Source organism: Heloderma suspectum, chromosome 13 (genome assembly GCF_057233095.1).
Source record: "Heloderma suspectum isolate Gila_16-S chromosome 13, 16-S_ref, whole genome shotgun sequence".
Lineage (NCBI taxonomy): Eukaryota > Metazoa > Chordata > Lepidosauria > Squamata > Helodermatidae > Heloderma > Heloderma suspectum.
In genome coordinates this window covers 33149872-33170266 of record NC_139470.1, presented here as the reverse complement: position 1 = coordinate 33170266, position 20395 = coordinate 33149872, and the positions used below count along the sequence as shown (strand labels likewise).

The 20395-nt window shown below is 54.9% G+C and overlaps 2 protein-coding genes across 3 annotated transcripts; both read left to right on the top strand.

Moving 5' to 3' along the window:
- Positions 1 to 1614: 1614 nt before the first annotated feature.
- LOC146336354 (glutathione S-transferase theta-1-like) lies at positions 1615 to 9631 on the top strand. The gene is made up of 6 exons (XM_084819993.1): positions 1615 to 1844; positions 3059 to 3118; positions 6161 to 6233; positions 6777 to 6927; positions 7511 to 7687; positions 8475 to 9631. The coding sequence occupies exons 1-6, from the start codon at positions 1676 to 1678 to the stop codon at positions 8673 to 8675; spliced, it is 831 nt and encodes a 276-aa protein (XP_084676119.1). The 5' UTR covers positions 1615 to 1675; the 3' UTR covers positions 8676 to 9631.
- Positions 9632 to 10051: 420 nt separating this feature from the next.
- Positions 10052 to 20391, top strand: LOC146336353 (glutathione S-transferase theta-1-like). Of its 2 annotated transcripts, XM_084819996.1 has the most exons (5): positions 10052 to 11034; positions 11968 to 12055; positions 13806 to 13956; positions 19864 to 20040; positions 20175 to 20390. In XM_084819996.1, exons 1-5 carry the CDS (start codon positions 10833 to 10835, stop codon positions 20373 to 20375), a joined length of 819 nt encoding a protein of 272 aa, XP_084676122.1. In that variant the 5' UTR covers positions 10052 to 10832; the 3' UTR covers positions 20376 to 20390. The 2 variants fall into 2 exon arrangements, with proteins under 2 accessions (XP_084676122.1, XP_084676120.1); XM_084819994.1 differs by having other exon boundaries at positions 10542 to 11034; positions 19864 to 20391.
- Positions 20392 to 20395: the final 4 nt, after the last annotated feature.

Sequence of the window (20395 nt, the reverse complement as noted above, 5' to 3'; positions counted from 1 at the left end):
GCCCTTCCGGGCCTCCGGCAGCATATGTCCCCCTCTCCGTAACCACGGCTGGGGGGCTCCCCTCCCCTCCTCCCCTCCCCCATCTTATTCCCCAGGCTCACGATCACCAGTCCAGATCTGCGAAGCAGCAGGCTTAATGGCTAGGAGGCCCCCGTTTCAGCAGAAATCAAGAGTGGAACCCCCAGTTCATCCAGGATCCTCTCCTGTTCTACCTGGGCTTGAGGGAGCAACCGCCCACTTTCAGGAGGCTAGCCCAGCGAGACTGGGCAACAAGGAAAGAGGTGCCTTCGCCCTCATGCAAACCCACAAAGGACCCCCAGCCACAGAGTCACAACAGCTCTTTGGTTTTGCTCCCGTGCTTGCAGGAGCCCACCCCCTGCCATGGGCCTCTAATAAGTACCCCCCCACACACACACTCCCACATCTCCCCAGGCTGGCAGTGGCTGTAAATGCTCCACAGCGGTGGGGGGTCTTGCCTAGCCCAGCAGCGTCTTTGTGCATCCTGGCACTGCAGCAGCGGGCGCTCTGGGGGGAGCAACGGCGGAAGAAGAGGCCGCCTCTCGCCTGCTGGCTGTGCCATCTGCCGCAGTCTGCCGCCTGCCGCAGTGAGCACAGAAAGGCTCACATCTGGACACACATAATATGGCTCGGGGTACCATCACTGCATCAGTGCAGGAAGCGCTGAAACCGGCCACTGGTTAGCTGCCACATTACACAGTTAACATTTCCCAAAATGTCAAAATATGAAGTTGACAGGCTAGGAGTGCCTTTTATTTTATTTCTTTACTTATTACGTTTCTACACAGCCCAATAGGCAAAGTTCTCTGGGTGGTTCACAACAATTAACACCACAAAATACAGCATGATAAAACATAAAATAAAATTTTTAAAAGTTTAAAACTACGGTAGAAAACAAAAGTAAAAAACAGTAGCAGTATAAAGACTGAAAAATACAATAACAGATTTAAAAACAACAAATGGGTGGACAAAAATGCCTGGGAGAATAAGGGCGTCTTCACCGGGCGGCACAGACTGCCACGCAGGCGCATGAGCAGGAGGCCGTGCGGAGGCAGAGCGGGCTGGTGGCGCCAGCGGCAGAGGGCGGGCCGGGCTGGGGGGCCTCCGTCCCGAGACGATGAGCTCCCTCCCCAAAGACTCTGCTGCGTTCTGGTTGGGAGCCTTCTGTTGCTGCACGTTGTCTGTAACAGCGGTGCCTGTGTGCAGGTTCTAGAACTTACTATGGGAACTTACTACACAGCGCTGCTTGCATTGTTTTACATGGGAATTTTGATGTTTGCTATAGAATTACTTTATTGTGTCTGCATGCCACCCTGGAATATTTCTGATATTTCGAGGCAGCTTCAAGCCCTCTGGAATAAAACACACGCAGCCAAGCGTGCTTGCTGGGCACGGTCTCTGGGCTCGTGCCCCGCTGGCAGGACTCGCTCTCCCCAGCCCGCCCACCCGCCCACGGCTGCCAGCGACTGCTCTGCCCTTTGCTCTGCTCTGCTCTGCTGCGGGAGAGAGGAGCAGCCTGCCTGCTGGAGCCCCGCCTGGCCCGGCCCCGGGGGCGGGGCGTCTGGCAGCACCGGCAGGCCGGGCTCCAGGGCTGCCACTGCCAGCCGTGCTGCGGCCACTTCTGCCTGCCCTGGGAGGGCCTCTGCCTCTGCGGCTCATGCTGAGCGCAGGCTCCGCTTCGTGGTGCTCAGCCTCCGCGCGCCCCGCTGGCTCCATGGGGCTGGAGCTCTACTTGGATCTCCTCTCCCAGCCCTGCCGGGCTGTCTACATCTTTGCCAAGAAGAACAACATCCCCTTTGTGCTGAAGGATGTGGAGCTGTTCAAAGGTGAGGGGAAGCGAGCCCCTTTCCCTCGGGTCTCCTGGCTGGCAATGCTTTGGCTGTGCACGCCACCTTGCGCAGCTTCCGTTTCTCTCCCGGAGGAACAGAGACCAGCACAGCCCCTCAGATGGCGCGACTTGTCTCTTTTGGAGCCTGCCGTCCGGGTGGTCAGAAGGTTGGCCTTTCCCGTCACACCTTTGCGTGCCTACAGGCAGAAGGGGGGAGGCCGGGAGGCGCAGCCTGGCCCGGCATGGCCCTCCCAGGGCTCTTGCAGGCCTCCCGAGCCGGGGGACTCCTTCACACACGTCGTTTCATATCCTCAATGGGCCTAAAGCGTGCTAAACGTTCCCAGCCACCCAGCTGGTTGGGCTGGCCTGGCCTGGGGAGCAGCCCCGGTTCTGTTTGTGGCTGCAGACTGCCACTGCCACCAAAGGACCGTAGCCATCTTCTCGCCCTTGGATTGCGAGGCTGGGGGCTCACAGCTCGGTTAGGCTGCCCGGGGGGATCCTCAATCACTGGGGGCTCGAGGCCCCCCGCCCGCCCCCCCGCCCTGGGGGGGTCCTCGGAGGCTCCAGCACCGGCACAGCAGGCTTGGCTGTGCGGCGGCGCTGGGGCTGGCGTGGCCACTCCCGCCACTCTGGGCTGCTCTTCAGCCTCAGCCCAGCCCGGGCTCTGTGCGAGCAGCTGCTGCTGGGGCCTGTGGGCGCCTGGCCCGCCGGGTGTCGCAGACACAGGGCCTCTCTGCACCAGCCCAAAGTCCTGCACTTGAAACAGGGCGTTCTGCTCCCGTTTTAAATGCAGGATTACCACTGGCTCCCTTTACACGTGCTCCCCCCGCCATATCTGAGTCTTCCACTATCTTTCATCAATCTCGCTCCTCTTCTTGCCGCTTTTCCTCTTTTCACGGAGGGAACGCAAGCGGACACAAGGGGGTAATTTGACAGCTCATGATCTGCGATCTGTTCAGAAATGGAACAGAGGGCATTTAGTGCAGGCGACGCCCGGAGGGTCACGGCGTCATGTGAAGAGCCTGCAGACTTTGGTGAGAGCCATCTCAGTCGCAGGATAAAAGCCCAGTGTGCAGGAGCCCACCTGAGCAAAGGCCGCGATGGAAAAGCAGTCTGAACTGTGGGGGTTCTGGCTGGGCCAGAGGGGGGCTCTCCCCTCAGAGAACCCTGCGCTGGGCGCCTCCATTCACGCAGCTGCCTCTCTGTTGCCAGATTCCATCCTGGGGACGAAGGTGCCGGGGGCAGGCAGCCCAGGGGGATCAGCGCTGCCAGGTAAGAGCAGGCGCTCCGGAGGAGGCCTTCACAGGGCACAGAGGAGGCAGAGTGGCCTGCAGGGCTGGGCCGAGCGCGCTGGCAGCGAGTGAGGCAGCTGCCCGGCACGGCACAGCACAAAGTGCCGGCGGCGGGGGCTGAGGCCCCGTCTTCCACCCTGCTCTGGCTGCTGCAGGGGCCCCAGCCTGGACTGTGCTGCAACAGATGTCATGGGGCCCAGGCCTCCTCTGCCTGCAGGCCACCCTGCCTCTCCTCTCCTCAGCCCAGCCACCCTGGGTGGCAAAACCACAGGCCATTTCTGGTGGGCCAAGGAGTGGCAGTGGGCTAGACGTGGTCCTGGTCTAGTGCCCCGTTCATCTCTGGCTTCCCTGTGGGGCTTTGGGCAAGTTGCACAGCGGCCTACTTCACAAGGTGGCTGTGAGACCGGAGGAGGGAAGCGATGCGGTCCTTTCCCTCGGCTGACGGAAAATCAGCACCTCCTCCATCATTATGTTCCTGCCCAGAATGCAAAGGGGATTTGTTCTTGCTCTGTTTGCCTGCCTTGTTTTTTGCTCAGACTGTGAATTGTACATCGCCCAGAGTGGCTGGGTGACCAGCCAGATGGGCGATTAATAAATTTAATAAATAAATTTTAATAAATAAAATTCCCACCTTAATTGCTCTCCAGAAGAGCTCCTGATCAATGCATCCAGCTGCCTGTGACTGTCAACGTAGTTCGGGTAGTCATAACGATGGGGTAACCATGTCACTTCCTTTGAGAAGAGAATAAAAAAGAAGACAGCGGTGGGCCAGATTTCAGAGTACTGTGGAGGCAATGGATATGATCCACAAAATGGGTCATCTGCTGCTAAAATCAGGAAGTGGCATTTGCTCCAGGAAATCCAAAAGGCGGGAGGCATGGCCTTCTTCCATGTCCTCCTGGCTCCACCTGGCCCCTGCTCTTCAAGGGCCGGTTTTCCACTGCCCATATTTCTTTCAGCCATTTCTCTGGCTCTTCCGGCAGAGCCCTCCAGGCCTCGTGTGACTGTCCTCGTGCAGCAGTGACACACTCTCAACCATGTGGTTAATGGGCCAGCACCAAAGTATGTGCGACATGTCTGCTGAAAGGTGGGCTAGAAATACTGTAAATAACTAAATCAACAAGAAGCCTTCCTTCACGCTGACAAGTTGAAAAGGGAAGTGGAATGCTGTTGTATTAATCTTAAAAGGCAATGACAGAAGAAATAATAAAATGCACACTCTGTCATGCCAATTGCATTCACTGATTTATCTGAAATTATTTTTAGGCCACTTTTAAGGGTCTAACCCTCCCAAGGTGGCATATGGGATAAAGCAGAAAATACAAAACAATAAAATTCCATAAAAAACGCAGTTACAATAAAAAATAAAACCAGGAGCACAAAAATACAATTATGAGAACAGTTTGCAAATTGGCTGCACATTCCATTGATCCATTCCTATTTTTAAAATTTGTGGATTATTTTTTCAGTGACCAGAGAAGCAGTGCTGGGATCTAAAGCACACTGGGGGGCAACAGGCAAAGGGTTTGGAGAGGGGCTGGGCAGAAGCGCCCCACCCCCATGACAACGAGAAAGTGAGAGAACCCTCAACACTCTCGCTGCACTCCTGCCCAGCCGGTCTTAGGAGAAACCACGACGGTTACAGTTATAGAATGGCAGTTGAGCCGCTGGCTGTGAAGCATAATTTTTGGCAGCCAACTCAAGGGGTGTGTGCCAATCTCTGGTCGCATTCACACACCTTGTTGGATGCCTGGAGCAGCAAGGAAACACACCTTTCCCACAGAGGGCAGCTGCTGGGAGCAGCCTGCTACTCCCCCGCCCCCAGAAGCGCGCCCTCCGGGCTCCAGGCACCTCCTCCTGTCCTCAAGGAACGAGGTGCGTGAGCAGCTGCACGCTGCTGGATCATGCCTTGGGGCCTGCTTGCTGAGGGTGCTTCTGGTGAAGGTGCCACCGCCTTCCTCATTCATGGGATGGGGGGGGTAACATCATCTTCCCCTTGCAACCCTCCTGTGTTTACCCACTGCTTCTTCCATCTTTCCCCTTACTGTGGAAAATCTGTTCAGACAGCAGAGACGGAAGAGCTGCCCCAGGCATTCTGAGACTGTGCATGGACTGGAAGGAGCCTGAAAGACAGGCCAGACATCCAAAATAAACACATACATACATAAAATAACCCCTCTGGTTTTATTAGAATTTACTCCTGCACTGTGTGCTTGATTTCCCACATGCAGCGTAAACATCGCCTGCAGGAGTCCAAAGGGCAACAGAGGCTGTGGGGGGCCTTTGTGAACAGGGGGTCTTCTCCAGAGAAACTCCCGCTGCCAAGCAGCCATTCCCTTGGGGAGAGCTCTTTTGCGCAGGGACGGAGCAGGGGCCTCATTGCCTCATGCGTGCCATGAGATAAGATAACTCACCTTGGCCTCGTACTTTGCCTTTGGGGCCGTTCCCGTTCCCGACCTCCCCGTTGGACAGCTGGCTTCAGCGTCGCCGTTCGCGCAGTGTGGCTTGGCGCTCATGCAAGGCTGGGCCGCGTGTGCTCGTTCCTCTTGGCCAGGGTTCGCCTGGCATGTGGAGAAGCCCTGGCTCCCTTTGTGGCCACAAGCCACATCCACGTCCTCTGATCACCTGAGGCTGGGGCCTCACAGTGCACTCGGAACACTGTCTTTCAGCTGCCCACAGCGGGTGGGGAAAAAGTTGCACTAGTGACTAGGCCCACATCTGACGCATATCTGACCTGGCCCAGCTGTTCCGATTTCTCAGGCACTTCTGAACATGTTGCTTGTCTGGCTGATTTCAGTTGCAGAATCCAGGGTCCCTGTTTGTCTCACTGTCACCAGATGCCCTCATCTGGGTCCGAGACTCAGACATTTGCACAGCACTTGCAAATCCTTTCTCCAGGTGTCATTCGGGGGGGGGGGCAGACGGCACGACGGGAGCAGGCAGGGCGCCTCCGCTTCCCACCCGTCCACCAGGTCTAGCTGTGGACTGACCCGCTTCTCTCCCCATCCCGGCTGGGTTTTAGGGCTACAGCCCAAGGTGAACATGGTGAAGAAAGTTCCAGTCTTGAGGGACGAGACCTTCATTTTGGCAGAGGGGTAAGGAGAGGCTGCCAGACCTGACGCCCCTTCCCGTTTCTATCCCATTTGTACATCATGAGGGCATCAGAGGGTCAGATACTGCGGAGCAGAGGTCGCAGCCCCAGGGATCCAGGAGCAACTTGAGAGGTCGGGCCAGGGGATTTAACACAGCGACAACCAGAAGACAGCTCTGCAGCCTGCCCTTCCCAGCCCCCCCCCCCCCCGGAAGGCTGCTCAGCCTTGCATTTGGCAGGACACCAGGGCGGGGGGCGGGGGGGCATCGGGCCGTGATGGCGCAGCGGCCAGGAAGGCCTCCCTGTGCCTTCACGGTCCATGGCTCTTCCAGAGGGGGGATCAAGAAGGCGCTCTGCGCAACTGCGACAGCAGAGGGAAGGGGGTGGCAGGCCCTTGGGCAGTTGGGGCTCCAGCGTAGCTTGGCTCAAGCCAGCAAGAGGCAGTCTGGCTGAGCAGCCGGCCTGGTGCTGTTGGGGCAGAGACTAAGGTCTGTCCTCCTCCCGCTCTGTCTCCTTGGCCCTTTGGCCTTCCATGATGCCTGGGCAGCACTGCGATCCTTCTGTATCTGAGCCGCAAGTACAACACCCCAGACCACTGGTACCCGTCCGACATACAGAAACGAGCAAAGGTGGATGAGTATCTCTCATGGCACCAGAGCAGCATCCGGGCCAGCGCTCCCAAGGCCATGTGGATCAAGGTGAGGGGTCTGAGCGGGGCCCAGCGTGCGTTGGTCTGTAAAGCCTGCTTGGGAGGCCGGCTCCTCCGCTTGGCCCGGAATCAGGCATGATGGTTTGGGGAGCGCGGAGGGGCCCGGTCCATGTTGCTGTGTCCCTCTGGCTCCAGCCCGCGCCAGTATGAGCACGCCCCCTTCCAGTTGCCAGGAGTGGCAGTTGCAGTGTCACACCCCCACCTCCCAGAGCCGCCTCTGCCTCTTTCCTCCTCCCGATATTGCACAGCATGGCCCATGTGGCTCCTGTGTGACCAGCCTGCCTTGCCGGGGACCCTCGCCTGGCCTCCGAAGAGCTCCTGCCAAGGGCTCTTCGGTGGCCACCGCACACGGGCCCGCTGTTATAATCAGCTCCATGAATTACCATGTCCCTGGAAGGTGGATCCGAGACGCTCACTAGCCCCCTCCCCCAAGAGCTGGGGCAGTCTGTGATCCACCCCGACGCTCCTCAGCAGCATGAGACCCCCAGGGGCACCCCTCCCCGAGCCTGCGTTCCCGCAGCGTCACACACAGATGAGAGACTCCACGTCCAAAGACTGCCCTCCTCACACAGGTCCTCATCCCGCTCTTCACGGGCCAACCGCTTCCCCCGGAGAAACTGCAGGAGGTCATGGAGGGCCTGGCCGCTTCTCTGCAGCAGCTTGAAGAGCTGTTCCTTCAGGACAAACCCTTCCTTGTGGGCAACGAGGTTTCGCTCGCCGACCTGGTGGCCATTGTGGAGCTCATGCAGGTGAGGCCTGAGGCTGGCTGGCTCTCAGGAACGGCCAGTCCATCTTCCTAGGCTATCTGCCAGTCAGTCCAGTTGGCCTTCTTGCCTTGAGCCCCAGCTGATAGCCAGTGGCAGGCTGAAACCTGGCTCTGGGTGCTGGCTGTGGCTATATGCTAGTGGTATGAGAAGATCAGGCGATCAGATCAGACCAGGATGAGCCACGAGCAGAGAGCAGCCGAGGGATGCTCTGACTTGGATTCCTGCACTGAGCAGGGGGCCCTACTCTTCTATGTTCCCATGGTTCGAGTGGGTGAGTCAAGCCACAGGTTACGGAGGAGGGCCAGCGGCATCTGAAGCCTCACGCTGATCACAGGCTTGCTTTGTGGGGTCTCTGCTCCCAATTCGGGAAGGACATAATTTGGCATTCTTTGACTGCAACTTTTAATGAAGTTGTATTTTTCAGAGTAGCTCCTGGGAAATTGCCCCTTGGTAAGCTTCACTTTCCCATGCCCAAACCCAGCCAGAGTGTAGCCCTGGGCACGATCAGCATGGCTCACAGCACACATCTGGCCGCCGTGGGCACCAGAACGAGCTCTGACGGGATCAGCGTGGGCCCGGCGGCGCGGCGCGGCCCTGCTCCTGCCCCTGCGGCAGAGCCGGGAGGAGGGCTACGGCGGGGGCACCGAGCGCGGCGGACGCCGCCCGTGACAGTGCCGGGGGACGGGGCGGCGCGCCACGAGGCTTCAGCGCGCCCCCGCGGTGGGGTCGGCCTTGCTGGGTGACCCCCTTCTCGCCCCGTGTCCCGCAGCCGGTGGGCGTCGGATGCGACATCTTCACGGAGAGACCCAAGCTGGCGGCGTGGCGCAGCCGCGTGGAGGAAGCCGTCGGGAAGGACCTCTTCTCGCAAGCGCACGCGCCGGTCCTGAACGTCGGGCAGCTGAGCGCCGTCCAGGTCGACCCGCGGCTGCGAGCGCGGCTGGGCCCGGCCTTGCGCGAGCTGCTGAAATGAGCGAATAAAGTGCTCCCGGAGGGAGAGGCGCGCTCCCGGCTCCGTCTCCTCGCGCGCGCCGCCCGCTGCTTCAGGGCCCAGCCCAGCAGCTCGACCGCGGGGCCCCTGGCGCGCCGGTCTGCCAAGCCCAGAAGCTGCCGCAGGCCCCGGGCGGCCTCCGGGCATTGCGGGGCGCCGGGCGGGGGGACCCTCCCGCGGGCGGGGCGGGGGGCGCCGCCGGCCAAGCCGCCCCCGGGCGCGTCGCCCGGCCGGGGCGCCGACTGGCCAGAGACGTCGAGCCCGGCGGCCGGCGCCCTTTCGGGCGTGCGCCGCGGCCGGAGGCGAGCGCGGCGCGCAGCAGCGTCCCCGCACGGGCCCCTCCTGGCCCGCAGGCGCTGCCTGCCGTGGACGGCGCCTCCGGCGGGGTGGGGCGCCGCACAACCGCTGGGAGGCACCCGCGGGCCTGGCCGGGCCGGGCCGGGCTTCCCGCGGGCTGGGGCTCGGCACCCCGGGCTCGCCCCGCCCGCCGCAGCTCTGCGGCGGCTCTGGCAGCAGAAGCGGGCCCTCCGCAGCGCGGCCCCACTGGAGAGGCCGCCGGGGAAGGGGCCGCAGGCCCCGCTGAGCTTCGCCGAGACTGAGCGGTGCCGCGGCGGCGGCGGCAGGGGGAGACACGCGGGCCACCTTCCGCCCAGGGCTGCCCTTGCCCGGGAGGCGGGCGGGCGGGCGGGCGGCGGGGCAGGAGCTGCTGTGCCTCGGAGAGCGCCCCGTTGCTGCGGCGAGGGCCGGGGCCCCACCAGGCGCTGGGGAGGAGGCCCTCTCCCGACTCCGCCCTAGTCCCTGCAGCCCAGCATTGCTGACCGGGCTGGCAGCCGGGGCTCTCCCGGGGTTCAGGCAGGAGCCTCTGCGCCCCCCCCCCCCCAGACGTGCTGGGGATGAGCCCGGGCCTTCTGCGTGCCAGGCAGGGGCCCTCCGGCTGAGGCCAGGTCACCCCAGCCCCGAGGAAGGAGGGCCAGCCCTGCGGGCCAGGGCGCCTCCCCCTCCGGCCCTGTGGCCTGCCTGCTGGCCTGGGGCGCAGACGGCCCCTGGCGTTCCGGGGGGGCGCAGAGGCCCCAGTTCAGGGGCCCCTGGCTCGAGACAGGCCCACAGGGGCTGCTGGGACTGGGCCCGATGCCAGGCCAATGCTCAGGGCGGGGGCGGGCATGGCTGGGCCACAGACGCCTTTGCCCACCAGAGCAGGGGGCACCTTGATTCCGGGCGGCCTGCTGGCCCCCAGAGACCTCTTGGGACAGAAGGAAGCACCTGTTTCCTCTCCACTCCCTGAGTCTGTGCAGGTCCCAGCAGCCAGAGCATATTTCGGATGGGACCAGCTCTTGGGCTGTTTGTGGCAGAAGGTGGGTTACACGAGGGAGGGTGCGCTGCTCAGAGCTGCTGACTGGCATGGCAAAATGGCTGCTGCCCTCGCCCGTGGATCATGCGCTTGGTTGGCGGCCATCTTGGTCCCGCAAGAATAGACAAAGGCCTGGGGAAATGGTGCCTTTTATTGGCCCCAGTGGCACAAGGCTCATGCAAACCCTTGAGCTTTCTGGCGCCCATCATCAGACAAAAGGAGCATGCAGGGAGGGCTCCAAAGGTGAGGAAAGCTTGTCCCCACTCAGCCTGCGTTGTTTTTGCACACCGAGGAAAACCCCCCAAACCACGCCACACTTTTAATCAAGAGGAAAACAAATGAGTGGCTGAGTAGAAACGGCCTTTGGCACAGCACAGGATACATCCCTGAGGCTTGCAGGAAGTTCTCTCATTTTCTGTATCCTACAAATATTTGCCATTTCTGAAAGGGATGGTTGGTGGCCGAGGACAGAACGGTGCTTCTGGCAGCCACCCATTCTGACCGCTGTTCTTTTCTGTGCACGTGGCCCGCCCCAGACTTTAATGACTGGCACAACGGGCTGGATCGGAGCCCTGCCACCTGCCAAGCCCAGCTCCCCCCCCCATTGCTGCCTGTTGCCTGGCCCTGAGCAGCAAAGGGGGCTCCTCTTTCTGCCCCTAGAGCAGGGCCTCCTGGGACCCGTCACAGCCATGGCCAGGCCAGGTGGCCTGGCCAAGGGAGCGGAACACCTGGGCCTCGCCTGATTGGCCTGTCAGATTCCCCGTAGAGCAGGCTGTTTACTCAGCAGGCCAATGAGGAGCTTGGGAAGAAGTTTCTGTTGGTCCCGCTTGGGGTGGGGTGGGGGTCTGCTCAGTTGCAGCTGGAATGCAGCCCACCTCACCATGGTGCTGGAGCTCTACCTGGATCTGCTCTCCGAGCCCTGCAGGGCTGTCTACATCTTTGCCAAGAAGAACAACATCCCTTTCATGATGAAGAACATCGAGATGCTTAAAGGTAATTGTGGGGGTAGGATTCCAGCTGTAACTCCCACCCCATCCCTGTAATACAGGCCTTTCCCAAAAGTCTGATTGGAGCTTCACAACTCCCCACACCTCTTTGTGAGCTCCCAACGGGGCAGGGAGAGAAAAAGCCCTCTATCTCCATTTGGGTCTGTTCTATAGCATATCACACACACCAAGTCCCACGAAGAACGTGATTAGCAGATTCTATATGCTCTTCCATGAGGGCCCAACAGAGCCTCCACCTTCAAGGGCAGTCTACTTTTTGTAATCAGAGGCTGAGAAGAAGCGACAGAGACTGGCTCCGGTCTTCATGGCTCCGTTTGCAGCCTTCCCATTGTTTCAAACAGGATGGTGGCCCTCTGAGCCACAACACCTCTTATATTTATGATGTGCCCCATTCAAGCCTCTTGAGCGCAAGCAATGTCCGTTTAACAATTTGTCTGCTTCTGGAGTTGTGGTCTCACACAAATTCAGCCCACTGCCCTCTGGACCATGGCAGATGGCCCTAGTCTCAGACACCAATGCTCTAAAATGCCCCTCTCTCCCATGCTGACCAAAGCAGGAAAGAGACGATCAGGTGTGGCAGCCCAAAAGATCCAGGGGGAAAGGGCAGTTCAACGGAAGGGCTGCTCCCCAGAGCTGGCATCTTCACCAACAGCCAGCAGTGTTCTGGAGGGCTTGGAACCTGGGACTGTGTCACCAACTGCCAGGGGCCATAAACAGGGGTCATGTATCCCGAGTTAACCTCTGTCTCTGTGTGGGTTTTTGGTGTAAGCTGCTTTGGGAGACAGTCTTGGTTAAAAAATGGTATGTGTATGCATACATGCACACACACACACATGAAAGAGAAGGTGTGAAGATTTCTGCTAGAACACATCTAATAACATTTGCAGTGCCTTTTACTGATCTGTTTTATCAACTTTAGGACAACAGTTCAGTGAGGAATTTAACAAAGTGAACATCCTGAGAAAAGTGCCTGTTCTGAAAGATGGAGACTACACCTTAGAAGAATGGTAGGAACTCTTTAAAGCTGAAAATACTCCTCAAAGCTGGGGGGGGGGGGGAGAGAATGGGCAGGCCCACCTCCCTTCCATTTCCATTCTTATTGCTTGTTCATTTTGGTTTCATTCACGAAGTCCTTGTGCCCTTAACTGCCCCAGCAACAGGCCAGAACCACCACCTCTCTTTTTACAAGTTGGTATGGATTATGATGAGTGTAAATTGATGCATGTTGGGGCAGAAAAACCCAAGTATGAGCTGATGGGATCTGAGCTAGCAGCGACTGACCAAGGAAGAGAACTTGGGGTTGTGGTTGGCGGCACAATGAAAATGTCAACCCAGTATGTGGCTGCTGTGAAAAAGGCAAATTCCATGTTGGGCATGATTAAGAATCATAGAATAGTAGGGTTGGAAGGGGCCTACAAGGCCATCGAGTCCAACCCCCTGCTAAATGCAGGAAGAAAGGAACTGAAAATAAAACTGCCAAGATCATATTTCCGTTATACAAATCTATGTTGCAACCACACTTGGAATACTGTGTATGGTTCTGATCACCATAAAAAAGAACATTGTAGAGCTGGAGAAAGTACAGGAAAGGGCAACTAAAATTATAAAGGGGCTGGAGCAACTCCCCTATGAGGAAAGGTTACAATGGGCTTCTCCAGATGAGGCTTTTATCCTGCGATTCAGATTGGTTACTCACAAAAGTTTGCGGGTCCTTTACATGACGTCGTCAAACTCCAGTGACTCTCCTGTGCTTTCCGACCATTTCCGCAGCTTTATTTGAAATGTAGATAATGAGGTAATTAAAAAAAAATGTCTGTGTAGAGAGGGAGTTGTGCTATAACAGCAGTGCCATCTAGTGGCTGTATAACGAAACATATAGAACTTGCAGATAAAGGCAACCATGGGGTGGGGTGGGGAGAGGAAGTGTGTGTGAAGGAGCTATCTTAATCCCGCAAAGAATCTGGAAGCAGAAGCCCCAGTAAAGTTGCAGGATAAAAAACCTGATGTGGAGAAGCCCAACAGAGGGGACTGTTTAGCTTAGAAAAAAGGCAAGTAAAGGGAGACACGATAGAGGTGTACAAAATTATGCAGGTATGGGGGAAATGGACAGGGAGACATTTTTCTTCCTCTCATAATACTAGAGCCCAGGGTCATCCCACAAAGCTGATTGATGGGGGATGCAGGACAGATGAAAGTACTTCTTCACACAGCGCAGTGCATAAACTATGGAAATCACTAGCACAAGACGTAGTGATGTCCACCAACTTAAGATGGTTTCAAAAAGGGGGTTAGACAAATTCCTGGAGGTTATCAATGGCTACTAGTCCTGATGGCGATGTGCTCCAGTATCAGAGGCAGTGTGCGTATGTGCACCAGTTGCTGGGGAGCATGGACGGGAGGGGGGTGCTGTTGCACTCGTGTCCTGCTTGTGGGTCCCTGGTCGACAGCTGGTTGGCCACTGTGTGAACAGAATGCTGGACTAGATGAACCTTTGGTCTGATCCAGCAGGGCTCTTATGTTCTTATGAAGGCTACAAGGTGTTTTATTCAAATTAAAACTTTGTCTCTTGCCTATCTTGCAAAAGTCTGGAGTGTCCAGGGGAGGAGTCCCAGTGTCATCAGCCTCCTGCACCCTGACCCCAAGCCCCCGTGGCGCAATTCACACATGCTTGGCTCGTGTACTGAAAGAGCATTAAGGAAGCTGTCCTTGGCTGTCAGGATTGTCTGCTTAACCAGACTCTCCCGTTTGCCCCAACAGCACAGCCATCCTTCTCTATCTGACAAGGAAGTACAACACGGCCAGCCACTGGTACCCACCTGACATGAAGAAGCGAGGCCGGGTTGATGAATACCTGGCCTGGCAACACAACACCATCCGGGCCAGTGCTTCCAAAATCTTATGGCTCAAGGTAAGGTGAGGGCTGGGCCTCAGAAACCCTACAGGACTGCTCCTCCCTCCCCTGGGCATGGTGTGGCACAGGGAGAGCTGCAGTGTCTCAGGCCTTCCTTGAAAGAGGTCCTAACGCATTGCCATCCATGTCCAGAGACTCCCAAGGAACAAGGATCCACCAGAGCGGATGCACATTCAACAGCCACACCTTTGCCAGGACGAAGAGTAGGCACTCTGAGCCGAGTGTCAGCAGTACTGAGATTACCACTGTTTTAGGATGGAAAAAAGTGGGCCTTTAACAACTGGAATGACAAATTCCATGCACTTGTTCCATCTTTGCACTTATTTAATACGAAACAATAATTACATTATACTTGACCTTCTTTGTTATATGTATATACTGCATATGGGTAAAGCAATCCTATACTCCCTATGCTGAGGGGTGGGTGGGTGGAGACACACTGCCACATCTTATACATCAGGGGTACTGAACGTCTTTCACTCTGACGGCCAGATTTCATATTGACAACACTCTTGGGGGCTGCATTCCTGTGGTGGGCGGGGCCAAAGACCAAACATACCAGCATATCTACAACTATTTCTAGGCCACCTTTCCGGATGTGACCCAGTCAAGCACATCATGGCCAGGGAGAGGGGGCGTGGCCAGGGGCGTCGTTAGGAGGGCACCTGGGCACAGGCCCTGGATCTTTTGAGCTGTCCTAATTGCCATTTTTTTAACATTTTCCCATAGACTTGCATTGGAAAACAAAAACGGCCATAACTTTTTTTAGTTTGTATGATAGATGAAATTTGGAAGCTTGGTAGCCCCAGTGGAGCTGATTGAATATGCGAAATTTCAGGCAGTTGGGTCCAGTGGCTTTTGTGCTAGCCACAGGTAAAACTGGCTAATTTCAAGAAAATGTGTCACAGCAAAGAGCTATATTTTTGTGTGTGCTTCCACATTCATGCATGGAATTTGGGGACCTGGCAGCCCGTATAGAGATGACTGAGCCTGCCAGAGTTCAGACAGTTAGGTCCAGTGGCTTTTGTGCTAGCCATGCGTAAAGTTTCCTCAAAGTCTAAAACAAAAAGTAAAAACTGCCAAGCCACCCAGGGGATTAGGGATCCTAATCAGAAGGTGCTTAAGGTGACCATTAGGGGGCCACTATCCCTAATCTCTGGTGTTTTTTTGAGGTGCAAAAACCTCTCTCCCCCTACTTTTCTGCTCTTACGTACCCACTATTGGGAGCTTGTTTGTAATGAAATTTTGAAGAGGGAGAAGGAAGGGAAGAAAGAGCTCCATGTGAAATATTGGTATTTCACACAGTATCTGATTTTACTGCCCCAAACTGGAACCTTTGGCTTCTGCAGACGTTTAGTAGCTTCAGTACAGCAAAGGATCCAATCAGCCTCCACAAACTTCTTTTTCCCCCTCCACTTTAATTTCTCAGAAATAGCTGTAGGACTCAAATTATTTGAAAAGGAGGGTTAGGACTATGTGGCACCATGATTGAGGAACTGCTGTGGCTTTTAAATAGGTTCTACAGTTTAAAAAAAGCTAGAAAAAGCCCTCAGCCACCTCACCTCATAAAGTTCATTTAAGTACATGTAATCCTTACAAACCCTCCACAGCCTCCTAAATTCCTCTGAAGTACTGCCGCTCTGAAAGGAGCCACTCGGCTCAGGGAATTCTCTCTACGCCCCCCCCACACACATTTCCAATCACTGTTCTTCTTTTCTTCTTCCTTCCCCTATCCTGTTCTTTCCTTCTTTCTCTTCTTTATTCCACCCAGAGCATATCTTGGGGAATTCTTAAAGAGAATTCTGTTTGCCAAGCAAGAGAAGTTCTGAACTGTATTTGACTTTATACAAACAAGAGGGTTTGTTTTTCTCCTTCTCACTCAAGCCTTTGGGAAGAGTGGGTTCACATGGTTGCAGAGAAACAAATCTGGGGCTGTTTTCATAGAATTTCAGAATAGTAGGGTTGGCAGGGGCCTACAAGGCCATCGAGTCCAACCCCCTGCTCAATGCAGGAATCCAGGTTGGAGCATCCCTGACAGATGGCTGTCCAGCCTTGTCTTGACTGCCTCCAGCATGGGAGAGCTCACCACCTCCCCAGGTAATTGGTTCCATTGTCGTATTGCTCTAACAGTCAGGAGGTTTTTCCTGATGTTCAGCCGGAATCTGGCTTCCTGTCACTTGAGCCCATTATTCCGTGTCCTGCACCCTGGGATGATGGAGAAGAGATCCTGGCCTTCCTCTCTGTGACAACCTTTCAAGTGCTTGAAGAACGCTATCCTATCTCCCCTCAGTCTTCTCTTCTCAAGCCTAAACAAGCCCAGTTCTTTCAGTCTCTTCAAAGGGCTTTGTTTCCAGTCCCCTGATCATCTTTGTTGCCCTCCTCTGAACCCTCTCCAGTTTGTCTGCATCCTTCTTCAAGTGTGGTGCCCAGAACTGGACACAACACTCCAGATGAGGCCTAACCAGTGCTGAGTAGAGGGGAACTAGTACTTTCCGGAATTTGGAAGCGACGCTTCTATTACTGCAGCCCAAAAGAGCATTTGCCTTTTTTGCAGCCACATCACATTGTTGGCTCATCTTCAGCTTGTGATCAACAACAATTCCAAGATCCTTCTGGCTTGTAGTGTTGTTGAGCCACGTATCCCCCATCTTGTAACAGTGCATTAGGCTTCTTTTTCCTAGGTGCAGAACTTGGCATTTATCCTTATTAAATGTCATTCTGTTATTTTCTGCCCAGCGCTCCAGTCTATCAAGATCACTTTGAATGTTGTTTCTGTCTTCCAAAGTATTAGCGATCCTGCCCAATTTTGTGTCATCTGCAGATTTGATCAGCATTCCTTGCTCCTCCTCCTCCAAGTCATTAATAAAAATGTTGAAGAGCATCGGGCCCAGGACTGAGCCCTGCAGTACCCTGCTCGTTACCTCTCCCCAGTTTGAGAAGGTCCCATTGATAAGCACTCTTTGAGTCCAATACTGTAGCCAACTGTGGATCCACCGGATCATTGTTCCATCTCGCCCACTTTGAGCTAGTTTGCTCATCAGGATATCATGGGGCACTTTGTTGAAAGCTTTGCTGAAGTCAAGGTATATGATGTCTACAGCATTCCCACGGTCTACAAGGGAGGTTACTTGATCAAAAAATGAGATCAGATTCGTCTGGCAGGATTTGTTCTTGACAAATCCATGTTGGCTTCAAGTAATCACTGCATTGTTTTCAAGGTGCTTACGGATGGATTGCTTTATCATCTGCTCCAGTTTTGTCAGTTGCCATCACCCAGCAATAAGCAGGGCTGCAGCTCTGCGGCAGAGCCCTGCTTGGCCTGCAGAAGGTCCTGGGTTCAATCCCCAACATCTCCAGGTGGGGCCAGGAAAGAATCCTGCCTGGAACCCTGGAGAGCCGCTGCTGCCAGTCAGTGTCAACAATTCCGGGCTAGATGGACCCAGGGTCTGACTCAGTATAAGGCAGCTTCCTATGTTCTTATGAACAGAAAGCTTTAATTAAAACATAGGAGTTTTTGGTTTGCTTTTTAAGTGGAGGGGAGATAAATATTGCTAATTTATGCAATCCTATGTATGCTTACTGAGAAGTCCCATTATGTTTAATGAGGCTTACCCTCAGGAAAGTGTGCATAGGATTCCAGCACAAGTTACTTTTGCAGGGAGGTTTGCACCTTGATGTCCTGCATGTTTATTCAGAAATAAGTCCTGAGTTGTGAGCATAGTACTGCAGGCTTAACACAGTGCCTACCCAATTCCATCTAATGAATTGACTACCCTTTCAGCTCAGTCCTGTGCATGTTTTGTCATTTGTGGGTTTGGGGTTTTTTTTGCATGAACTCTAGCTTCAGTGGTGAGTGAAAGGCACTTAGTACATGCTCAGAGTTTCTCCATAACTTAGTACTAGGTTTGAAAACAGACTAATTGGCTGGATCCTGGTGAAGTCTTGGCACAAATGAAGTTATGGGGAGGACGATACACTGAGAGCTTGTGCATAACAAGGAGGAGGTAGAGGAGGGTTGCACAAAACAAGTCATCTGTTTTTATGAAGAGTTGCTGGAGGATGGTAGGATGAGGAGGGATGGTTGCATGGAGGGTAATAGAATTGGTAGAGGGAGAACGTAAGTGCCCAGTGGTGAAAGAAAAACATTCTGCACATGCTCAGAGGCACCCTATATTTAAGAACTTAAGAGCCGTGCTGCATCAGACCAAGGTCCATCTAGTCCAGCATTCTGTTCACACAGTGGCCAACCAGATGCACACAGGAAACCCACAAGCAGGACATGAGTGCAGTAGTACCTTCTCACCCATGTTCCCCTGCTGCCAATATTGGTGAAATGTAAATAAATTCTGGTAATTCTAATTTGCATGCATGTATATCCTTCAGAAACTTTGCAGCTTTCTTGCCTGGGGAACACCTCTAATGACTGTGCATTTTCATACAAATTTACCCAAAAACTATTGGGGAAGGGGTGAATGGAAGGGAAAGCAAATCACTCCCTCCCCCAAACTGGAGAACTCCCCTTCCACATGAACTGCTGAACTTACCCTTCGGAAACTTTGCTGGTTTCTTACTTAGGGACAACTCTAGGCTGTCTGTAATTTTCAGAACAATGGTCCACAAGGAACACAGGGAGAGAAGTATGTCCTCTTTTGGAGACCTCAAAATGTCAAGGCTACCTTTGCACAAAAACCTTTGTGGCTATCATTTTGAAATTTGGCAGACATGATCTCCTCTGATGGGGCAATGCATCCTGAAATTTTTATCCAACTCTTCCAAGGAATTAAAATGTTATTGGCAGTTCCCTTTAAAAGAAAATCAAAATATAAACCCTGCACCTATTTTTCTGACATTGGGCAGGTGTAATCCCCTTCTAGGAGGCTACTGTGCCTGAAATTATCATCCAGTTCTGACCGAGAGAAAACTTATTTTTTTTCTAATTTCCCATGGTAGTCAACAGGAAGCATAAAGATTTAATTTTCCAAACATTGACTCAGGTTTGGTGCTGAGCAGAAGTGGTCTGACTACAAATTGGCCAGAGCAGAAGTGGGATGTTTTCCAAAACGCTGAATCGGGGTCTGAGTTGAAGTGGGGTGGGGGGGTCAGTACACACTTCTTATGTATGTATTGTATACACACACGCAAGCGCACTGCATGCACACACCACACATATATATTAGATGTGTGCTTAGACGCTGATATATGCAAATTTGTGTTATGGGCCTGGGATCTTTTAAGAACCCTGGGCGTGGCCATCTGGGGAACCATCCTCAGCTGTCCTTCTCCATGAGCCCCTGCCAAAGGAAGGGGCTACCAGGAAAAGGGCCTTTTCTGCTGTGGCACGCTGGCTGTGGAATGAGCTTCCTAGAGAGGTTTGCCTGGCACCTACGTTGTATTTCTTCCGGCGCCAGGTGAAGACCTTTTTATTCTCCCGGGCATTTTAGCTTCCTAATCTTTTAGCCTTGGTGTTTTAAATCTGCATTTTAAATCTCTGCATTGCTGCTAGGTTTTATTCTGGTTGTATTGTTATATTGTGGTTTTAATGCTTTCATATTTTGTTTTATTCTGTGCTTTTTGGTTTTAATTTTTGTGAACCGCCCAGAGAGCTTCGGCTATTGGGGGGTAGAGAAAACAAACGAACGAACACACAAACCTGGGAGGGCAGGATTAGGCACCCCTGCTATACATCCTCAGCCTGGGAGAGGAAAGAAAAACACAACATTTAGGAAATCCCTAAACGGTGCAAAAATGGTGCAGATACCCCCAGCCTCCACGGAAGCCCCGCGGGCTCCCTGCCTGAGCCTGTGGGGACGGTGGCCGGGCTCCCCTCCGCTCCGTCTAACGTACGTCGCCTGCACGGTCGTATCTCTGGATGCCAGTAATGCCTGCGCCTTTTCCATGGGGCAGGTGGTGATCCCCCTCTTCCTCGGCCAGCAAATACCCCCCGAGAAGCTACATGACGCAATGGAGGAGCTGAACCTCGCCTTGAAGAAGCTGGAGGAGAAGTTCCTGCAGGACAAGCCCTTCCTCATCGGCACCGAGATCTCCCTGGCCGACCTGGTGGCCGTGGTGGAGCTCATGCAGGTGAGGCCTGCGAAAGCACGTCTCCCCTCCGCCGTGGCCGCTTCCCTGAGAGGGGCCGCCGCCGGGAGCAGCCTCGCGCGGGCCGGGGCTCCCCCGGAAGCCGCCCTGGCAGCAGCCCCTTCCCTCTCCCGCAGCCCATGGGCGCCGGCTGGGACGTCTTCGAGGGCCGGCCTAAGCTCCAGGAGTGGCGCAAGAGGGTGGAGGTGACCCTGGGCAAGGAGCTCTTCGCGGAGGCGCACGCGCGGATCCTGAACGCCCAGGAGCTGCGGAGCATCAGCATCGACCCGCCGCTGAGGGCGCAGATGAGGCCCCTGCTCTTGAAGATGCTGAAATAAAGGGCCTCGGCTCGCGCGCT